The sequence below is a fragment of the Periophthalmus magnuspinnatus genome, chromosome 4 (genome assembly GCF_009829125.3).
Source record: "Periophthalmus magnuspinnatus isolate fPerMag1 chromosome 4, fPerMag1.2.pri, whole genome shotgun sequence".
Classification (NCBI taxonomy): domain Eukaryota; kingdom Metazoa; phylum Chordata; class Actinopteri; order Gobiiformes; family Gobiidae; genus Periophthalmus; species Periophthalmus magnuspinnatus.
Genome location: NC_047129.1, coordinates 944,473 through 953,000, shown reverse-complemented (window position 1 = coordinate 953,000; position 8,528 = coordinate 944,473). Strand labels below are relative to the sequence as shown.

The 8,528-nt window shown below is 46.1% G+C and overlaps 2 protein-coding genes across 9 annotated transcripts in view; one reads left to right on the top strand and one right to left on the bottom strand.

Annotated features, from left to right (window-relative positions):
* The first annotated feature begins 261 nt into the window (after positions 1 to 261).
* zbtb11 (zinc finger and BTB domain containing 11) overlaps positions 262 to 8,528 on the top strand; it is a 505,104-nt gene continuing 496,837 nt past the window's right edge. Inside the window, exons 1-10 of the mRNA XM_033965008.2 lie at positions 262 to 776; positions 1,202 to 1,392; positions 1,894 to 2,125; positions 2,247 to 3,250; positions 3,322 to 3,600; positions 3,696 to 4,101; positions 4,314 to 4,431; positions 4,513 to 4,671; positions 4,785 to 4,960; positions 5,255 to 5,942. Coding sequence (XP_033820899.1) covers positions 467 to 776; positions 1,202 to 1,392; positions 1,894 to 2,125; positions 2,247 to 3,250; positions 3,322 to 3,600; positions 3,696 to 4,101; positions 4,314 to 4,431; positions 4,513 to 4,671; positions 4,785 to 4,960; positions 5,255 to 5,799 — 3,420 coding nt within the window. The 5' untranslated portion in view covers positions 262 to 466 and the 3' untranslated portion in view covers positions 5,800 to 5,942. The remainder of the gene's footprint in view (positions 777 to 1,201; positions 1,393 to 1,893; positions 2,126 to 2,246; positions 3,251 to 3,321; positions 3,601 to 3,695; positions 4,102 to 4,313; positions 4,432 to 4,512; positions 4,672 to 4,784; positions 4,961 to 5,254; positions 5,943 to 8,528) is intronic.
* The window catches only part of tp63 (tumor protein p63), a 28,023-nt gene continuing 25,670 nt past the window's right edge, over positions 6,176 to 8,528 (bottom strand). For 4 of the 8 annotated variants that reach the window (XM_055221490.1, XM_055221491.1, XM_033965034.2 and 1 more), the window contains 2 exons: positions 7,532 to 7,625; positions 7,274 to 7,399 (listed from right to left, as the gene is read on the bottom strand). In XM_055221490.1, the coding sequence (XP_055077465.1) occupies positions 7,567 to 7,625 (59 nt within the window). In that variant the 3' untranslated portion in view covers positions 7,274 to 7,399; positions 7,532 to 7,566. Of the gene's footprint in view, positions 7,400 to 7,531; positions 7,626 to 8,112; positions 8,261 to 8,528 lie in introns of all 8 variants that reach the window. The other 4 variants (XM_055221488.1, XM_055221489.1, XM_033965033.2 and 1 more) reach the window with 2 other exon arrangements.

The window sequence follows — 8,528 nt, the reverse complement described above, 5'->3', positions numbered from 1 at the left end:
ATTTTAATGAGTCCAAATGAATTTAAAATCATTGTGGGTCAAAGTCATGAAGGTTGACAAGTAATTTATGAGTGTGTGCATTTCACTAGTGATTCATTTTTGATTAATATAAAAGGAAATTATAGGATATGTGATTAAAGATGACATTTTGGACAGTGCGGCCAGAGTTTCAGTTTGCCAACAGCGCCATCTGGGGTTATTTTTAAGCACTGCACTTCCGCCTTCACCGATGCAACATCCGGTTGTGCAGCAGCCATTTTGTCTGTTCGAACAAGTCTGCCCTGACGACAACGAACTGCAGTTCCACCTTAAAATAACAATTTAAAATGTTATTATCAAATTTCTATTCCACTTTAACTTGCACTTGATGGACCCATAAAATTCATAGCGCTTTACCGCGAACCTGAGGAGGCCTCCGTTTTACATGAAAAGCTGACAAGAGGTCATTAACGCGGTAATCTGAAACATGTCGTGCGAGGAAAGCTACTTGGCGATCATACGCTATCTAACCGACGAAAGAGAGCCGTACGCGCCGGGGACGCCTGGGAACACCAAGAGAAAAATACGCAAAGCCGCGGTGTGCTACGTAATGAGAAACGGCACTTTGTTCTACCAACGTCGACTCAAGGGCCAGGATGACTTTACCGAGCTGGAAGTAGTGCTGCAGGACGAGCGGAAGAAGGAACTTATCACCCAGGCGCACCTCAGCGACACCGGGGAACATCTGAACCAGCAAGCCACATGGGACACCATCTCCCAGAAGTACTGGTGGAGAGGTACCAGCTCTTAGCACATTATTTTTGGATTGATTACCGTGTCTGCAATGACGATGAAATAGTGCTTTAGTGACTCGTATTCACGCCGTGACCACATATTCGTTTGCGCCACCGGTCACCATGTAGATCTCTCTCCATCTAGTGGCTAAGAGCCCCCACTGCTTTTGTTTGTGGTTTTTTGTTTTTTTGTTGTTGTTGTTTTTAATTCAATTAATTGTCTTGTCTCCAGGAATAGTTCTAGCAAAGATTAAACTTGGAACAGTCATGCGTAAATCTAATAGGCTAATCTAACAATTATTTTCTTTTCTAACAATAATTAACAAAACATAACATGGACATTCTACCTCACATAGGGAAGTATATTCATCTGTCCCTTTTAATTGTTAAATGCATACAGGATATTGATTACATCATATTTTGTGCAGGTATCCTGAAGAATGTGAAGGACATCATCAGAGAATGTGCAGTGTGTCAAAGCAGACGCAGTGAGGAGGGTCCTGGTCGACCACTTGGACGTAGCCGACGCAAAGTCCTGAATGAGGAGGAGGATGATGAGGAGGAAGAGGATGGCTCCTTCTTCACTGAGCGATATAAGGCCAAACATGAACTTGTGTTTGTAAGTATTAAAGACAACATTGCTTATACAGGATGCCGTTGGACAGGCTAGGCTAGAGGTATAGTCAGAAATGATCACCTACGTAGCATTATTAGCAGCTGGTATCCAAGTTTTTAAGCTAAAATATCCACCATAGCTGAGGTGCTAATGCTTGAACTTTGGTTTTGTTTTATTATTGTCATTTAATACAGATTTCACAGGTACATTCTGCTCTTTTTTTATTGGGCGGTCTGAAGCCTATGTGATTAGAAAACCTGTCCTATTGGCTCCAGATTAAGAAAATAACCTCTTTATCTTAAACAGACCACTTACAAGAAAATATTCCACACAAGTGGAGTTTCCATTGAAGGCACTAATTAGACCACAAACAGTGCTCATTTGGTCTTATTCTTAAGCTAATTTTTTAATTAGCTTAAGATTAATTAACGGGAAATAGTCTGTTGTTTTTTGGATTAGAGTGATTGGATGGCCATAAATATTCTGATGTCCTGTCTGATACAGGTGGACAGTAAAGGGGTAGTGAACCAGTTCCTGCCCAAACACAGCGGGACCATGCTGGACAAACTGAACAATCAGCGCCTCAATAATCAGTTCTGTGACATCACTCTTCTGATTGAGGGGGAGGAGTTCCGGGCTCACAAAGCTGTACTCGCTGCGTGCAGCGACTATTTCCACCAACTGTTCTTCGAGAAGGGGGCAGCCACAACGCATGAGGCCATGGTCGATCTCTCAGGTCGGTCCTGGTTTCATACAGGAGGGTTGTTGGCTGTTTATATTTCCAGCTATTTTCTGCCTTTCTGTTATTATGTTGCCTTGGCTCTGTCCGCTCTGATGAAGTCTCCTTATGTCCTCAGGATTCACAAAGGCCAGTTTTCTGCCACTGTTGGACTTTGCCTACACCTCCTCTCTCACATTTAACTTCTGTTTCATGGCGGACATTGCCAATCTGGCGCGGCACTTGCTGATGACAGAGGTGCTGCAGATCTGTGAGTCCGTGCACAAAAAGGTGGAGGAGCAGAAGCTGACAGTGTATCAGAGAGGAGATGTGCACACTGTAGTGTCTGCTCACAGCGAGCAGGACCTGGACTCTGGACACGGGCAGGAGGAGGAGGACGTCCCTGCTGAGGCTGCAGATGCCACCTATGTAGTGGCCATAGACAGTGAAGGCAGTGCTGTGGCGGTCACTCCAGAGCAGCTCGCCTTTGTAACCAATAAAGACTTCATTCAACAGCCAATGGCTGTGGTCGCCCAGGGAAATGGTGAGGGGGTAGAACATGAGACAGTGACTCTGATCGCCCACACGCAGCCACAGCCCGGTGAGACAGTCACTCTGATCTCTGGAGCAGAGGCGCTGGAGGGCGAGGCCATGACTGTGGTGACTCACAGTGGGCAGGCAGGGGCCAGTGACTCCCTGGCTGTGGTGTCGGCCTGTTTGGCTCTGGAGGAGCAACCGGACGCCCAGCCCCCTGGCCAGGCTTACGTAATCAGAGTGGACTCAGACAGAGGGGTAGAGGTCACTCAAAGTGAGCCTGTCCAACCTCAGATATCTCCTAATGACACAACACACACTGAGCGTGCCATTCAGACGGAAGCAACGTCCCTGCCACAGAAGCGCAGAAGGGGGCGTCCAGCCAAAGTGAAGAAGGAGGTGGTGGAGGAGCCTGTCCCAGAGGAGGAGGAGCCTGTCCCAGAGGATGGCCCCGAGCCCCAGGAGCAGGGTGAGGACTCTGGCCGCAGGAGACTGAGGCACCGCTCCATCGCTGAAGGAGGCTATGCACGCCTGCACATGGGACTAGAGGAAGAGGAGGAGGAAGAGATGGGAGGGAGTACCACACCTTCTCAAGCCACTGCCCCAAAGGTACACACTGCACTGTGCTTACTCAGGGTCAGAATAGTGAAGTTGTACTAAACAACTGTCCTCTGTTGTAGGTGATGCGTTCAGGGAAGAGGGGCCGACCACCCAAACGGCCTGTGGAGAGATCTGCGGAGACCTCTGTGGGGGTCTCTGTGGAGGACGGTGTGACCACTGCAGAGGACCGCTCTGAGGAGGAGGGGGCGGAACCAGAGCCTTTAAAGCAGGAGGGCGCGCCTGACAGTGCAGTGGACGGAGAGCATACCTGCTCCGAGTGCGGCATGTCCTTCCAGAGGAGGTACTCTCTCATCATGCACACACTCAAGCATGAGAAGGCCCGCAGCTATAAATGCAGCGTGAGTAGTTATGTCCCTGGAGGGGCTTTATTCTACCCCATGCATGTATGTGTTCGTTTATATTGTGAATATGTTTGTGTTTGTGCATGATGCAGCTGTGCAGTAAGGAGTTCCAGTACGCCGCCTCTTTGCGCACTCATCTGGCCCGACACAAGCAGCAGAGCAGTCAGCGTGGCACCCCTCGTGTGGTGGAGTTGGGTCCTGAGTCCCGGGCAGAGGATGGAGAGGACAGGGGACAGGTGACTCACACTAAGAGGGAGTTTGTGTGTGACATCTGTGGAAAAACCCTCCCAAAACTCTACTCTCTGCGCCTGCACATGCTGAGTCACACGGGGGTCCGGCCACACTCATGTAAAGTCTGTGGAAAGACCTTCGCTCACAAACACAGTCTGAAGATGCACCGGACGCTGCATGATGTCTCCAAACAGTTCCAGTGCCAGTACTGCCACAAGACCTTTGTTAGCAAGAGGAGCATGGAGGACCACACCAGTCTGCACACTGGTCTGTACAATATCTTTATCCATGGGTTTCAGCATACTGCTTATAGTCGATATTTTGAGGGAACATTGAACATTCAAAATATATATTTTGTTTTTAATTGTTAATATCTAATACATGGCAACAGTGCTAATTCATCACTCTGACACCCATGGATAACACTATATGACTGATCCTATATAGACATATGTGTAATCTCTGCCCTCTCTGTGAAGGTCAGTCCAAGTACCTGTGCAACACATGTGGGGCCACCTTCCATCGCGCCTCTGCTCTGTGTAAACACATGAAGAAGCACCAGCCCAAACCTAATGAGCGCCCCTTCGCCTGCGCACAGTCAGTGCTCCTCAGTATTCACCACTTGAACGTATGACAAAGTACTTTTAAATCTAATGTGTGGTCCTGTTGCATCTGCAGTTGTGATAAGCGGTTCTTCGAGGCCAAAGACCTTCAGCAGCACATGAACAAACACATGGGGCTGAAGCCATTCCAGTGTCAGGTCTGTGGGAAGTGCTACAGCTGGAAGAAGGACTGGTACTCCCATGTGAAGTCCCACAGCGTTGCGGAGCCCTATAAGTCAGTGCACATTATTTTTATAGATAATATACCATTTTATGTGATTCAAATTTATATGATTCTCCTCGAAGCTCTATCTCACAATAGCCAATAAAAAATGTCTCTGGGTCCAGGTGTAATGTTTGTGGAAAGGAGTTCTTTGAGAAAGCGCTGTTTCGACGGCATGTGAAGAAGGCGACGCATGGCAAAAAAGGGCGAGTGAAGCAGAACTTGGAGAGAGAGTGCGGGCAGTGTGGCCGCAAGTTCACCCAGCTCCGAGAGTACAGACGCCACATCAACAACCACCAGGGTCAGTTCATTCAGGACAAGTATTGATATTTCAAATGAAATGCATGTTGGGATTCACTGACCACACTTTATATTAGTTTTGTGTCTATCTGCGCTCCACTGTAAATTCTACCACAACATTATGAGCTTCCCTAGACCTCTGTTAAAACAATGCGATCCTTGGAATGTTTTGACATCATCGTAAATGTAACCTGATCAGTTATGTTTAGAAAATGCTAATTATTCTATCCTCACCACTGCAGGCCCATGTGTTCTGACATCTTATATTGTTATATATATGATGTGTTGTTCACAGGAGTGAAGCCGTTTGAGTGCCTGACCTGTGGCGTGGCCTGGGCAGATGCTCGCTCCCTAAAGCGTCATGTGCGCACACACACAGGTGAGCGGCCCTACGTCTGCCCCATCTGTCAGGAGGCACACATCGACGCTCGCACCCTTCGAAAACACATGGGCAAATACCACACAGACAACTTGCCCGGGAAGATCATGCTGGAGAAGGACACGCTGCAATTCCATAACCAGGGTACACAGGTGGAGCACGCTGTCAGCATCCTGGCCTCAGAACTGCCCCCTGAGCTCCGGCAGCCACAGCCGCCCGGGGATGAGGAGATTGAGACCGTGCTGATCACAGAGGAGACTGTGGAGGCTGTGGAAGCAGTACAAGCTGCACAAGCTGTCCAGGCCGCTGCAGAGGGTGTGTCCACTCTGTCTGACCAGGGCATCATGCAGGTGGTCAACTATGTCTTGGCACAGCAGGCCCTGAGCAGCACTAAAGAGGACACCCCCGAAATCATCCAGACCATGGAGGTGGAGGTGGCCCATGTGGCAGAGGTCGAGTGAACTGTTCTAATGTAAAGAGACTGTTGGAATTGTACAGGAGGTTGTAAAATTGTGTTTTTGTTTTGTAAGTTAAGCACATTTTATGTGTAAATAATGGCAACATGTACAGAATAAAACATTTACATTACAATAAACATGTTAATGTAAAACACCTGGGACCTCCCTGTTCTTGTTCAGATGTATCATATGCACTGGTCTTCATAGCTATATTGATGTAATCTTTTAAAAAATATAATCTATTACATGATCAACAAAACTCTCACTTATTCTATAATTAATGTGTAATGTTTATATCTAATTTATCCATCCACATTTTCCTTAAGTTCAACTGAAAACAACATTATTTTCATTGAGACGTAATGACTTGGACGCATTAGTGATACAGCAGTATGGATATTTATTATTCAATTTATATCAAAATACCCTTGATATTTACAAAATTTGTACAAAAATAAGAAAATGCAGGCCACTGTCTGCCGCCTGAACAAATTTGAACTGGGCTCTGTGATAACATGCATGCATTATTTTAGTTCAATAACAAACATTGATCCTCCATTGATGGAGAAAGAACCAGGTTGTATTCACATATACTTGCACCAACATAATGGGCATCTATACAAATCTATATACACAAAGTAAAATGAATTGGTATCAAATGAAATGCACCTCTACCATAATAAACAATACTTGTGCTAGGCATCCACTGTATTTAAAGCCTTGAAAGCATCAGTCATCATAATATACAAAAACACTGGATCAAAAGCATTAGGCCTATATAAGTGGCTACATCAAATGAATGACCAGACATACTTCAAAACAAACATGGCACATTGGTCTCAAAATCATACAAAACAGTAGAAAATATTGCCCTCAAATAATACTTCTTAAAGTAAATGAATGAAATGTATACAATCAATGCTGACTCCTACCTCAAAACAAAACCAGTGTATGAGACACAGAGATCATCGGCAATGAATACAGTTTGCTACGGCCCTTTGCAAAAATATCAGCCCTGAAATAAAAAAAAAAAACCCTAATGTAAAGTTTTCCAGTCATGCGTTAAAATGGAATGAACAGGAACAATTAACTCCAAGCAGTCTAGAAATCCTAAGCGTTTCTTAAGTGCTCTGACGAAATTGAACTAAAAATGCACCTAAGCACTGACATATTAAACCCCAACAAAATAAGTGCATTTTGGCTTGTTTTTCAGCAGTTTCCGCACATATAAAAAAGTATTAAAAATGAAATGTTCCAAAAATGTAGATAGTAGAATTGGTTGACATATAGCCGCTGATTGTTTCTCTCACTCTCCCTCCTCTTTTATACGCTGCTGCTTATTGCGCCGTGAATCCAGGTCGAAGGAGAAGTCGGACCACTCATCTCGGGGCGGGAAGGAGATGGTTTGGCGAAGGGTGAAGCGGACAGCGTCGATAACCCGCTCCCCACGTGCCTCCGAGGAACCCACGCTCACGCTGGACGCATTGCTGGTGGTGCGCACAATGTGGGGCGGGGGCGAGAAGTCCATGGCCTGCCTGTGCTCCATGATGCCCTTCCAGATGAGGTGCTGGAACTCAGCGGGGATCTTCAGCCGCGACAGGTCCTATCACACCATTACACAGTAGCAGTTAGTATGGGGCCACAGCGGGACAGGTGGGGGTGTGGGGTGGGGTGTAGGGTGAGGCTTCGGGCCCTACCCCAGAGTGTGACTGGACTGGGATAGGCAAGGGCTCACCTCCATGCTATAGTTCTCGATCTGGTAGATGTTGGTTAGGCCCTGTGCGGTGAAGTAGTCCAAGCAGCCTGCGCAGCCCAGCCGAATGAGGAAACTGCGGGAAGAAAGATGAAACGTCACATACATACACAATTTATATGTACATTTTTCTAAGCTAAGTCATTTATTCAGTTCTAAAAGTCATGCAGTGAAACTCAAGTAAAGAAATTAATAACTCTGGTCTGAAGCTGACAAGTCTAAATAAACAGTAACCTAAACCAACTGATAATAATAATTAAAAAAAAATCGAGTTCAGATCATTTTTAACACATAATTATATATTTACTATGTATGAACATGCTTTAAAAGTCAGTCTGGGGGAATAATAGATAATAAAGTAATGAAAGCTGAATGTGCGTCTCTCCATGCAGTGTTTTGGGGCTTTAAATGTTCCTTTAATGTTGTTATGAAGCAATAGCACTAGTATTTGACATCCCTACTGGTTTCTATTCTGTCGGTTCCCCCAGTGTAAGCCTAGCCTTGGTTGTGCTGTGCTCGCTGTCCCTGCTTATGGTGGTGTGTCTGTCTGTGCTGGGGGGTACCTGGAGATGCTGCTGTCCATGGGGTAGGGAGGAGGGGGGGTGCAGTGCTGCGAGGAGGGCACCAGGGGGAGCTGTGGCTGCAGTGCGTGTGTGGGGCTCAGTGAGCTCATATCACCCATGGGGATGTGAGTGCCCATCATGGGAGTCACTGAGGAGACAAGAGGAGCCGCGTCAGCTCTGTGTATGGGGCTGACACTGACACTGCTATGGCTACTGCTTTATTATTGACGGGGTAGATTTGGAGCTCAATAAACCTACAATCCTACGGCCCATATTTGCGATCCTATTACCAAAATTTCAATACAATTTCAAAATATAAACCTGGGGTCCCCGACTTTATTCTAGTACATGCGTTTTTCCAACCATGTGTATATTGTAAAAGTGACAAAAATAGACAGGTGTCTGTATCTAACAAC